This window comes from Lytechinus pictus, chromosome 13, assembly GCF_037042905.1.
Source record: "Lytechinus pictus isolate F3 Inbred chromosome 13, Lp3.0, whole genome shotgun sequence".
Lineage (NCBI taxonomy): Eukaryota > Metazoa > Echinodermata > Echinoidea > Temnopleuroida > Toxopneustidae > Lytechinus > Lytechinus pictus.
Window position 1 is genome coordinate 2,501,963 of NC_087257.1, and position 16,378 is coordinate 2,518,340.

Consider the following 16,378-nt stretch of genomic DNA (forward strand, 5'->3'; position numbering starts at 1 on the left):
GGCTCAATTGCGCCCTGGCCCTATATCAATCCCCTCGACAGCCCCTGTTCTAATATTTATTTGAATTATTCATCCGTTTCAAACGTTCATACATTCAATTCATCTTCCAATGCCATAGGCCTACGTGATATTGATCCTTTTCTAATGTCTGTCAGTTTGACAATTAAATTTATATTTGTTTGATGCCCGATCAATTTCATAAAAGTAATACTTTCCTTGGTTTATTAGAATATTATATCTCTGATTCATATTCAGTTTCTATACATAATCATCCTATATATATTTGTCTTGTCAACATATTCTCCTATTTGATTAATTAATTTCAGCAATTACATTCATCTTTATTAAAAAAATATATATATACTTGTCAATTTTGTATTTGTATTGTACTTTGACAAAATCTTTTCAACATTATATGTATTCAATCATGGACCTATCAATTGATGACATCTATCCTGTTCATCTTTTCAATGTGTCTGTCTTTCGAAAGGGGGAGGCTGAATTAGACATGCATAAAATCATTCATGGTCATTTTCCAAACCGTGCACGTAGTTAAGCCCCTCAACCCGGCCCCATCCATGGTTCCACTGACCCTGTGTTAGTCTTTTTTTATTATATTTCCATTTACAAAATACATTGTAGGGGATATTAAAGGGGAAGTAAATGCTCCTTATCACAAAAAAATGATTAAAAAAATAAGAAAAATGAGCAACACTGAACAGTACACCCACAATTTTTCAAAAACGAATGTAAAATAAGAAAGTTATGACAATTTTTTTCTTAATTTATTAATTTAATAAAACAGTTATCCTGGTTAAAGGCCACTCATCATTGTTTTATGCTTAAGGGGGGGGGGGGGGGGAGTTGTACAGGACATGTGACATCACTGATCTTGTTGCCAATGGGAGAATCTCCATAATTTATACAAGTATAGCAATATAGGCCCAAATTCTCAAAGGGTGGCTAACTTAGCCCGGGCTAAATTTAGGTGGGCTAAATGATGTCAAAATGATGCAATTTAGCCCATTGGCTAAGTTAGCCACCTTTTGAGAATTCGGGCCATAATGTCCTTGGCATTCAAAATGCTCATAACTTTTTTATTGCTTGTCCAATTTTACTCACAGATTTGATGATTTCATTCTTTATTTTTTCTTCTCTCACACATGCTTACTTGTTCCATGAGTTTCATACCCTTTAACCTATTGTGGTTCAAACAAGAGGGTCCTTGCTGTCAAATATGTAAAAACTGAAATATTGTATAATTCAGTTTTTCTACAATAATAAAAAAAATAGTGACATCATTGAATCTCTCTCACTAAGTTGTGCATAATTTAACTGTTTGTGAAAAAATAAGCAATACTTTGAAATGTCACATAATTACATCTCATTTTGAAAAAAAATTCAGTGTTATGACTGTTGTCACACCTTATAACCTGACTGGTCTACGCCTGGTCTGCGACTGAGTGAGGGGAGATGAATCGCAAGGTAGTCATAAGCATCAACACCGCACACCTTACAATCGGACTATCCTGCTGTCTGCGACTCACGCATGCGCTTTTTGCCAAAGCAACTGAGAAAACGATGCTTATTACTACGCATGCACATTGAATATCATGTACGTGTCGGTATAAAATGCGACTCTGCTGTCTGATTGGCTAGAAGTTGGATTGAGCTTGCTATCCAGTTGTAAGGATTCAACATGTCAAATCCTTACGATTTTCCTTTCGCTTTGTCTCTGACCATTCTGTGACTCTCAAGCTGACAAGAGATGTGACGTCACATTTCCCTTCACTCAGATCAGTAAGGTGTGCAGTGGCCTTAACAATAACACTCAGTCAATTCTTAGAGACCACACACAAGGGTTAGTTGGAACTTGCTTTAATGGCTTCTGTATTTGAAGCAATGTTTCAGTCCTGTGTAAAGCCATGCATTACAAACAGCTTTATGAAGCACTCATCAGGATATAATTAACATTCACATAATAAAAAAAACAAATGAGCTTTTTTTTCAGAGAATATTGAGCAAATCGCCATGCATATTGAATACAGAGAAGGCATCCATGAATACTTGCCCTTGCTTTCAGAACATGTCCATGGTAAATGTCTTCCTCTACGAATAACAAGAGGATTTTTAAATGTTCCTAACATTGAGACCTTCAAATCTGAACTAAAGACCCATCTTTTCCAGCAACTTTGTGAATATTGTGTGACATATTGGGGAGCTGGCGCATTTGAATGTTTTTGTTTTTCACAGATAAATGCTGTTCATCATCGTCCTTATCATCTTGCAAATTAACTTATTGGTGGATATTCCTTTTCAAATCAATACACGTACATGTATCTTGTTATGCTTTCAATATTGTAAATAAGCTTTAAAAGTAACATAATTAAAGATACAAGTAACAATTATGGAGAGCATGTAGGTACAACTGACCCTAAACTACGGATGGGTCTTCAAAACATGAATAGCTTTTTTACTCTTATATTAAAGTAAACATGAATGCTCCAAGTAATGGAAGCACTTAGTTTGCTCTAATAGAGATAATCACATCAAAATGTTTGTCATACAATGTACCTTTGATGGCATTTCAACAAAGCAGCATATTTTGAAATTCAATCATGGACAATTACATAAAAGAATGTCCAAATACATGTACATGTACATCAAAAATATATGTGTATAATACATGTACAGTATAGACACATTACCAAAATTCTCTGCCTCATTTTTTACCTTTAAAAGGCGTCATTCAAATCTGGCATAACCTTTTGTTTTGGCTATACATGAAAAGTTGAAAAGTAAGGATTGGCAAATGTTTATCTTAAAGAAGAATACATGAGTTAACTCCGGGATATTTACTTAACTTTGTGATGTCATAGACATTCGCGAGGAGCTCTCCCATACATTTTTTGATATACGCATATTGAATAACTGTCATTTCTCAAAAATGAAAGTGATTTTATCAGTGCATTCAATAATATCACCAGATACATAATTTCATGCGAACGTCAATGGATTTTTCTTTAATCATCATGAATCATTAAACTGCTGCTCGCATATGAAATCACAGAATCAAAACTTGTAAATTCTTTACTCTCATTAAGTTTTCATCATAACAGTTGACAATGTTGTTCTCACATTTTTTCTTTTGCTTTTCTAAATCGAACCGAATCATTGTCAGAGTGATCTTAAAAAGGTAGGAATAGGTATGTACTTCTTTCCACTGTCACAGAAAGGTGTCTTGCTTATGCAATCAAGTTAATTTTGACAACTAAACTTACCAAAACATGGAAATTATAAAGAATCTCTTCATTTGAAATATCAAAGTGATGAAGATTTTACAGATGCAAAAGAAGCCTGGATTTTATATTATTGGAATGAAAATATGAACAAAAAAGAAATAGTACATATTTGACATGATCAACTTTAATGATATGCCAGAGCTACCAAACCCAATTGGTAAAAACCTTATCTCCTTTATTTCTTGTTACCTTGCTTTCAAGCATAAAATCCTTCTGAATAGGAGAAATTTAAAAAACATAAAAACTTTAACAATTACAAATTAAGAAGATCCTAATTATAAACAGGATAAATTCCTACTATTAAACTGGCAGCTCTGAGGTGCATAAAGAATTGCTTACCAATAATGTAATAGCAACATTAAAATATTTAAACTTTGCAATTCTTTATTTCAATGTACTTGGAAGTTCTTGGTTTTCATTTGTACTCTTTATTTTAATTAATATCATTTTCATGATACAGTATCCCTTCAGCAGTAGCAGGTTCTATTCGTATAAACATAGGACAAATGAGACTGATCTTTTACTCAGCTGTATCCAGTGGCGGACCGTGACCCGGAGGAGACGAAGCATTGGAGGGGCACAGCATTGTTCACAAACAGTATAGTGCCCCTCCAATCAATTGTCTCCTCCGGGTCACGCTCCGCAACTGGCGGTATCCATTCATACACGTCTCGTAACATGATCAAATCAATTAGATCTCATAGAGGCCAATGGTTCTTGATAATGACCATACAACTGGTTTATTGTCAAATGGATTTGAGAACATGGATAAGGAACCCTAGAATGGATCCATTCACATATGACATTATTTCATAATTAATATTTATCTAATGTTATAGAAATAATCTCCACTATAACCGGTGTATCGTATCATGGTCTTGGAAGCTCTTCACATCTTCTAGTTTGGTCCACCATTTTGGAATGAGTAGATGGCGGGAAATCTTAGCAAACCATGGGCTGACTTTCTTCTCTTCCTTATCTCCTGCACATAACAGCTCCTCTAACTGTGTGGGATCGACATAGCATACTTCCTGGACCTCGTTAGGTTCAGGGTTCAAATCTACGTCACCTTGGAAGACGAGAACATGGTCTATTTCATGCTCACCCCATACACCTTCATTAGAAGCAGCCTGATAGTGAACTCTTGTCAAGTATGTAAAGCCTTCTATAGGTACCTGAAAGTAAACAAAGGGACCATGGGGAAGCATAACAACACGCATTAAACAAAGAGTTAACTGAATTTGATTCATACTCATTTCATACTTCTCATTTTAGCAAAGGCCAAATTTCTGTGACATGTTCACAGTATCCAGTGTACGGACAATAAATGTATTGAACCTTGAATCTTAATTGCTTTTAGACACTTCTCTCAAGGACAAACCACTGATCAGTACTGCCACATTCAACAAGATACAACAATCTCATATTTCCCAAAGTGTCACTTTATTTGTGACATAATTTCTATAAATTTAAAGAACTATAGTAATTTGCATGCTTATAAACGAGACTTATTGGCCCGAATTCACAAAGGTGGTTTTGAAAACTCACGGTTGAGTCCATGGTTTATGCAGATTTCCTGTATAAATTACGCTTAATTTAGCGCGTATCGGGCGCGTGTCTAAAACATGTCTAATGCTGATGTGTGCTTTTGTTACAGTGCGCCGAATTGACGCCTGTTACCATGGTAAGATACGCTATTTTATTCATGAGTCCACTGTTTTTATTCATGAGTCCACTCTTCAAACAGTGGACTCATGAATAAAATAGCGTATCTTACCATGGTAACAGGCGTCAATTCGGCGCACTGTAACAAAAGCGCACATCAGCATTGGACATGTTTTAGACACGCGCCCGATACGCGCTAAATTAAGCGTAATTTATACAGGAAATCTGCATAAACCATGGACTCAACCGTGGGTTTTCAAAACCACCTTTGTGAATTCTGGCCATTATTTTTAAGTGGATAAGCATGAAAAAACTCCCTACTGCATATTTAAAAAATACAATTGTAAGAATCCTCATTTTCCAAACACTTTGAGACATTCTCTTTCACTATTGAATCTAATGATCTTGGCTCCACAACACAAAGGTTCGGCCAATCAAGAATGTTGTTACATGATGATTTTCTTGATGACACTGATCAGGAACCAATCATAAATGTTCTTTCATTATCTTCAAATCTTAATACCTGTTCTGGTTCTATTCCTAATTCATGTTTGAGTTTTCTGCGAGCCGCTGTCTTCACTCCAAGCGCATCTTTGAGCTCCATCTCTTCATCAAAATGAAGAGGATGACTGCAACAGGTATTGGCCCAGAATCCTATACAACAAAGTAAATGAATGAAATTATGAAAAGGAGCAGCCTTTAATAAACACACATGACCAGTGGCGAACAGATGGGGGGAGGGGGCTTGGGGGCACTTGCCCCCCCCCCTCATTATGCCACTGTACATGATCCAGGGCTCAGCAGCTCAATGGCATGCCCTACTGTTATCACACATATATACTGTATGCAAGAAGAACAAGTATAACCTGCATGAGTTGTAACTTGGGACAAACATGCACTGAATGAGCAACTCAGAGGTTATCGCGTGGAAGAAGTGGGGGTAAGAACAAGACAAGGAATAGAAGAAAAGGAACAAGGCATGAAAAAGGAGGAGAAAGAAAAAAAGAAGAGAGGATAAACAGAAGGATACAAACAAAGAGAAGGATGAGGATAAGAAGGAGATGAGGGAGCATAGCAGGATGGGGGTGGGGGAGCAGAAGCATAAGATGAATAAGACAGAGAAGATGCATAAAAAAACTAAAATTTGACGTGTCAAAAGGACACAGATGCCCCCACTTAACGCGATCAGAAATTCATTCAATGATTGAACTTTAATATTGTGCAGTTCACCAATATGGATATAATGAAAAATTTAGACCTCTGAACCAACTCACGTATATAATGAGCTGTGACCTTTGACCTGCGGACTTCGAATTTGAACTTAGCATGTATTTTGGTGTCATCTACCTATACACCCAATTCTTTTTTTCAATCTGTTGAATATTTCACAGGTAATTATGCGGAAACCAACTCACATATTTAATGAGCTGTGATCTTTGACCTGCGGACTCCGAATTCGAACTTAACCTGTATTTTGGTGTCATCTACCTACACACCAAAATTTTTTATAATCCATTAAATATTTTTCGAGTTATTGCGCGGAAACCAACTCGCATATTTAATGAGCTGGGACCTTTGACCTGCAGACTCCGAATTCGAAATTAGCCTGTATTTTGGTGTCATCTACATGTACCTACACACTAAAATTTTTTAAAATCCATTAAATATTTTTCGAGTTACTGCGCGAAAACCAAGTGGGGGGATGGACGGACAAAAGGAAGGAATGACGGATGGACGGAGGCAACGTTTAATGCCCCCTCCGGACTTCGTCTGCGGGCGGCATGAAAAAAAAACAGAACGAGGAAAAGAGGGAGAAAGAAGTGGAAGGAGAGGGATAAAGATGCAGAATGAAATTGATGAGAAGATAAAGTAGGCAAATATACAGAAGAAGAGAAGGAGCAAAGAAGTTAAGAGGAGTAGAAGGGAGAGGGTTTTGCCTAATCTTACCTGGGAATGTTATTTTAGCATCGGATCTCTGCTGTAGGAGTAACTCTCCTTTGGTGTTAAATAGAAACACACTGAAGGCCCTATGAAGCATACCTAGAAAGATAATAATTAAGATCAATTTACTCATCAATGGATAACTAACCTGACATTTTCATTGTGTACGTTGACAATTTACTAAATAAAAGCATGAAATTATAAATACATATGACAGTTTGCTGCACAGATCTTTTCGCATTGAGAACAGTTGGTCTGACTTTACAGCCTAAGGTCCTGTGTAAGATTTTTGTGATTTCAATGCCTCTCTCAGTTACTAGACTCAAAAGAAGAGAAAAGTTCTGAGGCAACAGACTGAGAGGTTCTCTCTCTTACTTTACAATATAATTCATCGAGAAAAATGTCAGCTGACTCAGGCCCCCAGTTGTTTAAGGGTTATACATATTCTGCATTGGGTCCCCCCCCCCTCCTTTTTTCTTCTTTCAATCAGCATTGCATACTGTTATGGCAATTCATCGGTGCTATTTTAATCGAAACTATAATAATCCAAAGTTTGAAGACAAGTATTCAAAGATTGTTGAACATAATTCAATTTGGAATAGATTGGAACGAGTTCATTCATCCTTTGTTTACTTCCTAAAGAAATAATCAATAATACAAGTTGGGTTGGAAGTTCGGTCTTAGAATTGGTTAAAAATATATTTGGTTTTAGGTTTAGTATTGTACAAGTTTGTAAGTTACCTGGAGAGGAGCAAATACGCACCTTTTTGGATATTTTCATACAAGTGACAGTCTTTCTTAGTAGCTGCTCCAATAACATTGTCATCTCTATCTACAAGAATACATTGCTCTGCAAGCAGCTTGACTTGGGTATCGTCCAAACCATCAGTTGTTGCCTGGCTCATTATCAATCTATATTCGAAGAAATGAATACATGGAAAATGAAAAAAATGTATTCCAAATGTCGATCGTCAATTGGTACTACTGGTTCATAGTAATTAACACACTTAATTATTGAGAATCACAAATCACAATGGGTAGATCATGTAAATCATCTTCTTTTCATGTAAGGTATTAATTTCTTTGTTACTTACTACTTTATCACAAAAGAAGACCCTTTAGATTTTTGTATTAATAAGGTTAAAATATTTGCTTGCTCTGTGCTTTTTGTCAATTGCCCCCATATTCAACCTCATTAATTTAACGGAAGGCCGAAGGCCGGGAGGAGACAAAGTTTAACTTCCCCAAGTCAAACTTCTAAATCATGACTACAGTGACTTGAACGTACAGTTTACGCAGCTGGGCAACTGCTGGCCTACGGCCTACTTTGGCCACAAATTGACCAAGGTTTCATGATGGTCATCTTACTTTGGACTTAACCCTCAAATTAAACTCAACTCAACTCCCAACATAACTTCCAATATAACTTCCAACATAACTTCTAACATAACTTCTAACATAACTCCCAACAACTTCCATTGAAGCAACCAATACCTTTTTAAATATGTTCCAAAAACAATACATCAGATGGTGGACTCTGTACTATTTCCAGAAGAAGGAGAAGACGCCATATTGAGGAATTAGAACGATCCTCCCCCAAAATGGCATATCACCATGACGCCATGCATTAAATTAATTTTCTTCATAGGGTCTACTTCCTACATGTACATGCACGTTTAAACACGGGAATTGATATTAGCAGATTATACTTTCAGACTTGAGTTATTCGTGTCACTAAGGCATTGGCATTTACATTGTTACGTCATGGAATTGTTCTCCAAACTTACGTACGAAATACTGGTAACTCTCTAATCCACTCTCCAGACTCGGAGTCTCACTTCTGACATTTCTTAAAAAAGTGGAGGGGACATATGGAACTTGGTCTCGACAGCAGTCTTTCCAAATTTCTTACTCCACTCAAAATATTAAAGTCAGAAAGAAACATATATTGAAAATACTGTTTGACCTGGGGCAGTATTCTGAAAACGTTAGATCTAAAATATGTTCTTATCTACATCACGATCTCAAATTGGTATTCTGAAAATATTATTATCTATAAATATATAACTTGCGCATAAGCGCGCTATAAATCATTATGCTTGAATGAGATAAATGCATGGTATTCTGAAAACGTTCTGATCTCTTATCTTCTTATTAGAGGTGGGCGGGCTATAAATGGGAGATATTTAAAAACCAAGATTTACAAACCATATGAAGCAGATTGTTGTCCTGATCTATATGACATCATTTTTACAAAAATTGGTTGAAAAATGGGAAAGTGAGGGCCAATAAACAATTTTCAGGGGGCATGGCCTAAAAGTGCTGAGAATATTTTAGTATTTTTTACAATGCCAATGGATTTATCAGGCTAGTATGAAAAGACAACCAGAATCAGCTCGATAGGCCTTCAAATAAGAAAATAAGGATGTTTTCCATTCTCAAGAGACGATGTTCTTATCTACATCACGATCTCAAATTGGTATTCTGAAAATATTATTATCTTTTTCTTATCTTTTTTAACTTTACAGCCAATGCTGAGCATGTAAATATATAACTTGCGCATAAGCGCGCTATAAATCATTATGCTTGAATGAGATAAATGCATGGTATTCTGAAAACGTTCTGATCTCTTATCTTCTTATTAGAGGTGGGCGGGCTATAAATGGGAGATATTTAAAAACCAAGATTTACAAACCATATGAAGCAGATTGTTGTCCTGATCTATATGACACCATTTTTACGAAAATTGGTTGAAAAATGGGAAAGTGAGGGCCAATAAACAATTTTCAGGGGGCGTGGCCTAAAAGTGCTGAGAATATTTTAGTATTTTTGACAATACCAATGGATTTATAAGGGTAGTATGAAAAGACAACCAGAATCAGCTCGACAGACCTTCAAATAAGAAAATAAGGACGTTTTTCATTCTCAAGAGATGATGACTCAGTACTTTTAGGCCACGCCCCCTCAAAATTGTTTACTGGCCCACATTGTCCCATTTTTCAACCGATTTCTTAAAAATTGTGCCATATCGATCCGTTCAACATTCTGCTTCAAATGAGATATGTAAAACTTGGTCCTGAAATATCATAATCACCCTTTTTTACCCCTGTATAAGCCCACCTCTATTATTATCTTTCACGATATCTATATCTAAAATAGCTTGTGGGTAATCACATCTCATAATGGCCGCCTTCTTTCTTGCTCAAAATCGACGGCCACTGGATAATAATAACTCAGTTCTTGTATAGAGCATATCACATTATGTCATAACGTCCCTTAACCCAGGGAGCTCTTACCACGATTATATGGATGAAGGTCTAACGAGTGGCAGTTTCCTGACATCGAGGCACAGACTGGAACTTCAAAAAAACGAAAAGTTCTCTCCTTCTACCCCCGTCTCGATCGGCCATTTTTGTTATGAATGGTTACAAATTGGCTGATCGAGACTGGGGTAGAAGGAGAGAACTTTTTGTTTTTTTGAAGTTCCAGTCTGTGCCTCGATGTCAGGAAACTGCCACTCGTTAGACCTTCATCCATATAATCGTGGTAAGTGCATAATTTCTGTTTTCACAATTCATTTGGAGAAATATTTAGACCATAAATCACGCTAGTCCCGGGAGTATGGTCAAATACACGGTAAGCCCTGGGCTCCCTATGCGCTTTCAAAGGACTTGGATATTATTACCCTGGCTTTAGCCCCGCAGCCTTTTCTAGCGTGGTGGCGTTTCAAGGAATTAATTCCTGCCAGGCACCCATTCACCTCACCTGGGTTGAGTGCAGCACAATGTGGATAAATTTCTTGCTGAAGGAAATTACGCCATGGCTGGGAATCGAACCCACTACCCTCTGTTTCAAAGTCAGAAGACTAATTCACAACGCTCCACAGAGGGTATGGTTGGTAATAAGTATTCCTTCCATCCTTTCTTTCATTCACCCTTTATCTTGTCTATTTTCCATTTTTCTCTCTTTTTATTTTTCTATTCATTTATTTCTTTCTGTCTGTCTGTCCTTCTTTCTTCTTTTTTTTTCGAATGAGTTTTTCTTTATTCTTTCCATTTCTTATTTCGCTTTTTCTTTCTTTCTTTTACTCATTATTCCTAACATTTTTTTTGGAGGGGTTCTTTCTCCCTTTTTTTCTTCTTTACTTTTATATCAATTGTGATCTTTTTTATTCTTCCTTTCTTTTCTTTCATTCATTCTTTTTTCTTTGCTTTCTGTTTCTTTTGTTTGCTTTTTCTTTCATTCCTTCTTGTTCCTTTCATTTGTTATGCTTTCTAAACCTTTCCTGTCTTCTAGCTTATATGTACTTACATTTTGTTTTATTCCTTTTTGGTCGTACTTTGTCGTAATTTACTCTCTCTGTTTTTCCTTTTCTTTTTTCTTTGTTTTGTTCACGCGTCAAGAAAGAAAAATATCTTGACATAACTAAGGAACGCTTATTTTGAAACTTGATTATAAATAATTATTACAATAATTGATAATCCAAGTTTCAAATTTTATTATTCGTTAAAAAATAATTTTCATCTAGGCCTATAAATTGATCTACAAAACGGCATTTTGTAACATCGCTTATCGAAGCTACATCATAATGAAGCGGTTCAAGGGTCAAGCCTAATTTGCAGTGTTTACGAATGGATCGAGGGATCTACACAACTAAGATCCTGAAGATCGGTCAGGTAAGAAACCTCTCATTTTTCATATTTATACCAAAATAATTTTAATCCCTTCATACGCATTAGGCAGGTTCATGGATAAATAAAATCAAGAGAAACAAACCGATTTCACCCTCTAATTGTGGATTTCCTAGCCTAGGGAAATCCATTGTTGGTAATGGTATGCATGTGCACGCCAAGGCAAGTCACAAGTGGAAAGTCTTACAATTCATTTACAATGTAACAATGGCAACCTTCAGGCTCCATGATTCTAATCTATGTAAAAATATAACTGAGTCCTCAAGCCAAGGCTAAACAATTTTAGAGTCTTCCTATCTCAATGAGATAAGATAAAATATAACGGAGATAAGAAGGTCTCCAGAATATCACCCGATTATTTGACATTCGATATCCGCGGCAGCGCGTTGAAACCGACTGACCATCGACGAGGCCGAGGCGTATCTCTCTACTACTATCGGCGGAGCTCCGGCGGGGGAGTTTCCTCGATTTCGGGTTTGGGCTGGTCCTTGAGCTTGGCTTTCCTTTTGTTTCGCAACCGGCGGGAATATACAGCGAGAGAAAGATTATATAATGCATAGATCAAATTGGACTAACCTTGATAATTGATCCCCCTTCGGTGATAATATCCTGGTAAATGGCTGAAATGCCGGCACAAAAGACAATATTCTCCTCAACATAGGCTGATTCATCTGGGGAAAGGTCGAAGCATTATAATGTAATTGCCGTTGAGGGCGTCAACAGTTTGTTTTGCAGAAAGAGCTTGAGCTTATCTTTCGATCGCCTCGCTGCCGCGCTCTTCAAAAATACTTTCCGTTTCTTGGATAGGGGGGGGGGGGGGAGGGGCGGATAAATTTTCAAAACCTTGTGGGTCTTTTCAATTGCAACTATTCAAAAAAACAAATGTGACATAGGCCTATTTTGTAAAACCTCCGTTGATGGCAGCATAAGGGGCGCCGAAATGCAAATCAAGGAGAACTTAAAAATTGAGAAAAGAGATCGAGACTACATTGGAAATTAATTTTTTGAAGGATATTCTCCTCTCTCAAGCTCCCGTTTGCCTAATCCTAATTCTTCAGTCACATTTGCTCTACGGCGGCCGTACGTCGAGTCGCAAACAGCCGTTTAAAAAAAATTGTTCTCTACCTGCATATAGCTGATTTAAATAAAAATGAAACGGCCTTTTCGACTCGCCGTACGCATTACGGACCTCTCTTTATTATGCGCCTTCTCATCCTCAAATAATTTCTAAACAATTTCTTCCTCCTCCCCCCCCCTCTTTTTTTTTGCTACTTGAAAAATCATAGGGATGACTATAGCTGCTACCTGCCCGGGGGGGGGGGGGTATTCTCTACATGATTTGCCACACACCCGCGTTCAGAAAAAAACATTGAAAAGGATGTTGTTTTAGTAGCGTTTACGTAGCGCGCAATGAGCCCAAAAATTTGAGTGGCCAAACGATGAGTATTATGAGCCAAATTAAAATTGTGACCTTTTCAAAAAATCGAATTCTATAGATTTAGACCTAATATTCAGACAATACTATTATGTTGGGACCAACGTGAGGAGACCTATGCCTTGCAATCGGCTGAGCATGATTGCTGACGACGATGAGATGATGATTTTGTTTTACTCTTTCCCTAGCTTTCTTTTTCTCCTCAGTTGCCTAGCTAGGATTTTTTTCCTGGAGGGCACTGGGCGTTCGTGCTTTTTCAGGGGGGCAACATTTTTTTCTGTGTGTGTCTGTATGTGTCACAAGGGCGGATCCGACTTTCGCCAATAGGGGGTGGGGCTCGAAATATCTTCACCTACATTTCCCCCGATCAGTCACTTCCTAGCTTTATTCTTATAAAACAACATAAATATAAAATAATCTTATAAGCCCTATATTAAAAGTGCAAGCGCGAAGCGCGAGCGAATTTTTTTTTAACCTTCATGTATTTTGTCCTGAAAATTAAATATTCTGGGCAAGATGCGTATAAGTACGCCAAGCGCGAGCAGAAATTTTTAATAACTGTTCTAGCATGATCGAAAAGGCACCTGTTAAGGACTGTTTACAGTTACCAAAAGACGGTAAATATTTCAATAATGGGAGCGCGAAGCGCGAGCTAAATTTTTTTGACATTCCGACCTAAAAAATGTCATTCTAAGCACTTTTTGTAATCATAAATGGGATAGGTATGTAACTAAAGTAAACAATTGATGCGAGCACGAAGCGCGAGAGGAAGAAAATTGAGATTTTAGACCTAAAAGCGGGACACTCTATTCATATTTTGTAAATCATGAATAGGATGTGGTTAATTGGGTATCATTAATAATGCGATCGTGAAGCGTGAGCAGACAATTGATATTTTGATCTGAAACAGGATAATTTAAGCACATTTTAAATAAAGAATATGCAGGCTATCGCGCATGTTTTAGATTTAGACCTGGAATCTGGGCATCCTGAATACATTTGTTTAATCATGAAGATCAATAATGCAAGCATGAGCTGAAAACATTTGATATTCCGATCTGAAAAAGGTCAATTTAAACACTCGTTTCAAGCACTGTGTAGGAAAATTGTGAATGATGCGAGCGCGAAGCGCGAGCTGATATTTTTTGTTAAGGATCGGTACATTCTAAGGACATTTTGTCATCGTTATGAAAATGATGACTATCTTCCTATTATTCCTAAGCTTGTCGATATTCAATTCTGAGTACCCAATTTAGAGTTAGGAATTCATGAAAATGTTATTTTCTTATTTGTTAATCTATTATGCGTAATGACAGCGTGGAAGTTGTTGTTTTCAAGACTTGTAAACTGGAAATTTTAAGCATTTTGTAATTATGAATATACGCATTACAAAAGTTAATACATTTTTAACAATTAATGCGAGCGCAAATCGCGAGCTGAATTTTTAAAATAAATTATAATGGAAAGGGGAGCTTTTTTGGTTATAGAATTGATATAGGATACTCATAAAATCAAAATGCGAGCGCGCAACGCTAACTTATAGGCCTACGTTTGACAATCACATCTGAAAATTGATATTTTGAGAACTTAATGGAATACACGAAGACAATACGAACTTCGCAAATCAAACTATGCGACCATGCGGCGTGAGCTTTAAATGTTATAGGTAGACCATAAAACGGACATTTTACAGAGCACTTAAATTTGTAAATGAACAAAAATAATGAAAGCTCGATGTCCGAACTGAAATACGTTTTGTATATTGACATCAAAACTTGATATTTTAAGCTCCATATCAGCCTAATGAGCAAGATATGAATTTAATCGAACAAGCAATTCTGGCGCGAAAATTTTATATAGTAACATGAAAGATTTTTTTTTGCAGTCTTCCCCTCACAGTATTTTATTCACTCGTCTTCCTCCTCTTATTTTCATCTTATTTTTTTCCTTCTGTCTTTCTCCTTCTTTTTGCTCCGCCAATTTTTTTCAGGGGGGGGGCACGTGCCCCCAGCCCCCCCCCCCCCGTAGCTACGCCACTGTCTATCTTATATCAAATGACTCAGCCCCTCATTAAGAGTGGTTATAAAAACCTGGGCCCGTCTAACAAAGAGTTACGATTGATCCATGTCGTAACTCTATGGAAATCCATCAGTGTCATAATTTTTTCTACAGGAAATTTGCAAAATGTCCTTTGTAAACAAAGGAGAACATTCCAAATTGTCAAGAAATCAATGGATTTATGGATATATAATTCATATCTTGATTTATTTTGAACAGACATGCATTCGATATGTTGACTTTGTTGGCTTCGCATAGTTGTGATTGATTAGATCAATCGCAACTCTTTGTAAGACGGGCCTGTTCAAGTTGTTTATTGATTGTTGTCATGTTCCTTCCAACGGCGGCGGAACAGGGGCAGGGTAAGGGGGGGCGCATTTTTTAGATAGAAGCTATATTTTCTTAAATCATCACATTATTAATATGACAATGGGTCGATTCATCTCATTGCCAGGAAAGTGCTTTGTGGGAGTGTTTGGCCTAATTTTGCATTCTATATCCCCTATTTCTCGCGAGGTCGCTCTACATGTTCCGGTCTCGTGCTAAATTTTACGGCAAAAGTTTGGCTATGGGCACAACCGCGTAGCCAGGATTTCATTTTGGAGGGGGCGGTAAATGCACGCAAAGCGTGCCAACACTTACAGAGCGCGCTCCCTATAGGGGGTGGGTGTAGGGAGGGGGAGCTTCCCCATCCCGCGCGGAGCGCGAAACTTTCGGTGTTTCTTAAATTAAAATGAAAAGGAGCCGTCTCTCTTGTCTCTAGTACCTATATCAGCTCCAATTCAGTGGCTATATTTTGATTGTGAACCTTGATTTTAAAAGTGATTGTGAACGCACAAAAAGGGATAAAATGGAGGAGATTGAAATAATATGTACCCCGCGCGAAGCGCGAAAGCTAAAACGTTTTATCAAGTTTTTTTTTAAGAAAAGGGTCCCGAGATAAGGATATTCCCTAAGTTATACTGAATGCTTCCATTAATTGGAAAGATCAGAATTGATTACAAACAATTTAGCGGCAGGGCATATCTTTAACTCGCAAAACAAGAAGGGTATATGCCGGGAAGAAGATATTTCTCCCCGTGCAGAGCAATGAAACTCTGAAATTTTAAAGGGCGGACGTTTCATCAAATGCAGATATCTCTACCCAATCGGCTCTAATTCAATTGATTTTCTAAGATTATTGAACTTCATTACAAGGAAAATAGTGCGCAAAAAGTTGAAACTTCTGTGATTTATTGAAATTATATAAAAAAGGATGATGTATAATCTATTTTATTTATCCAGAA

The 16,378-nt window shown here is 37.1% G+C and overlaps 1 protein-coding gene across 1 annotated transcript; it reads right to left on the reverse strand.

Moving 5' to 3' along the window:
- Nucleotides 1-1,862: 1,862 nt before the first annotated feature.
- LOC129274866 (isopentenyl-diphosphate Delta-isomerase 1-like) lies at nucleotides 1,863-12,292 on the reverse strand. Its single transcript, XM_054911604.2, has 5 exons — nucleotides 12,176-12,292; nucleotides 7,672-7,820; nucleotides 6,915-7,007; nucleotides 5,491-5,621; nucleotides 1,863-4,477 (listed from the first exon to the last, which is right to left on the reverse strand). The coding sequence occupies exons 1-5, from the start codon at nucleotides 12,268-12,270 to the stop codon at nucleotides 4,154-4,156; spliced, it is 792 nt and encodes a 263-aa protein (XP_054767579.2). The 5' UTR covers nucleotides 12,271-12,292; the 3' UTR covers nucleotides 1,863-4,153.
- Nucleotides 12,293-16,378: the final 4,086 nt, after the last annotated feature.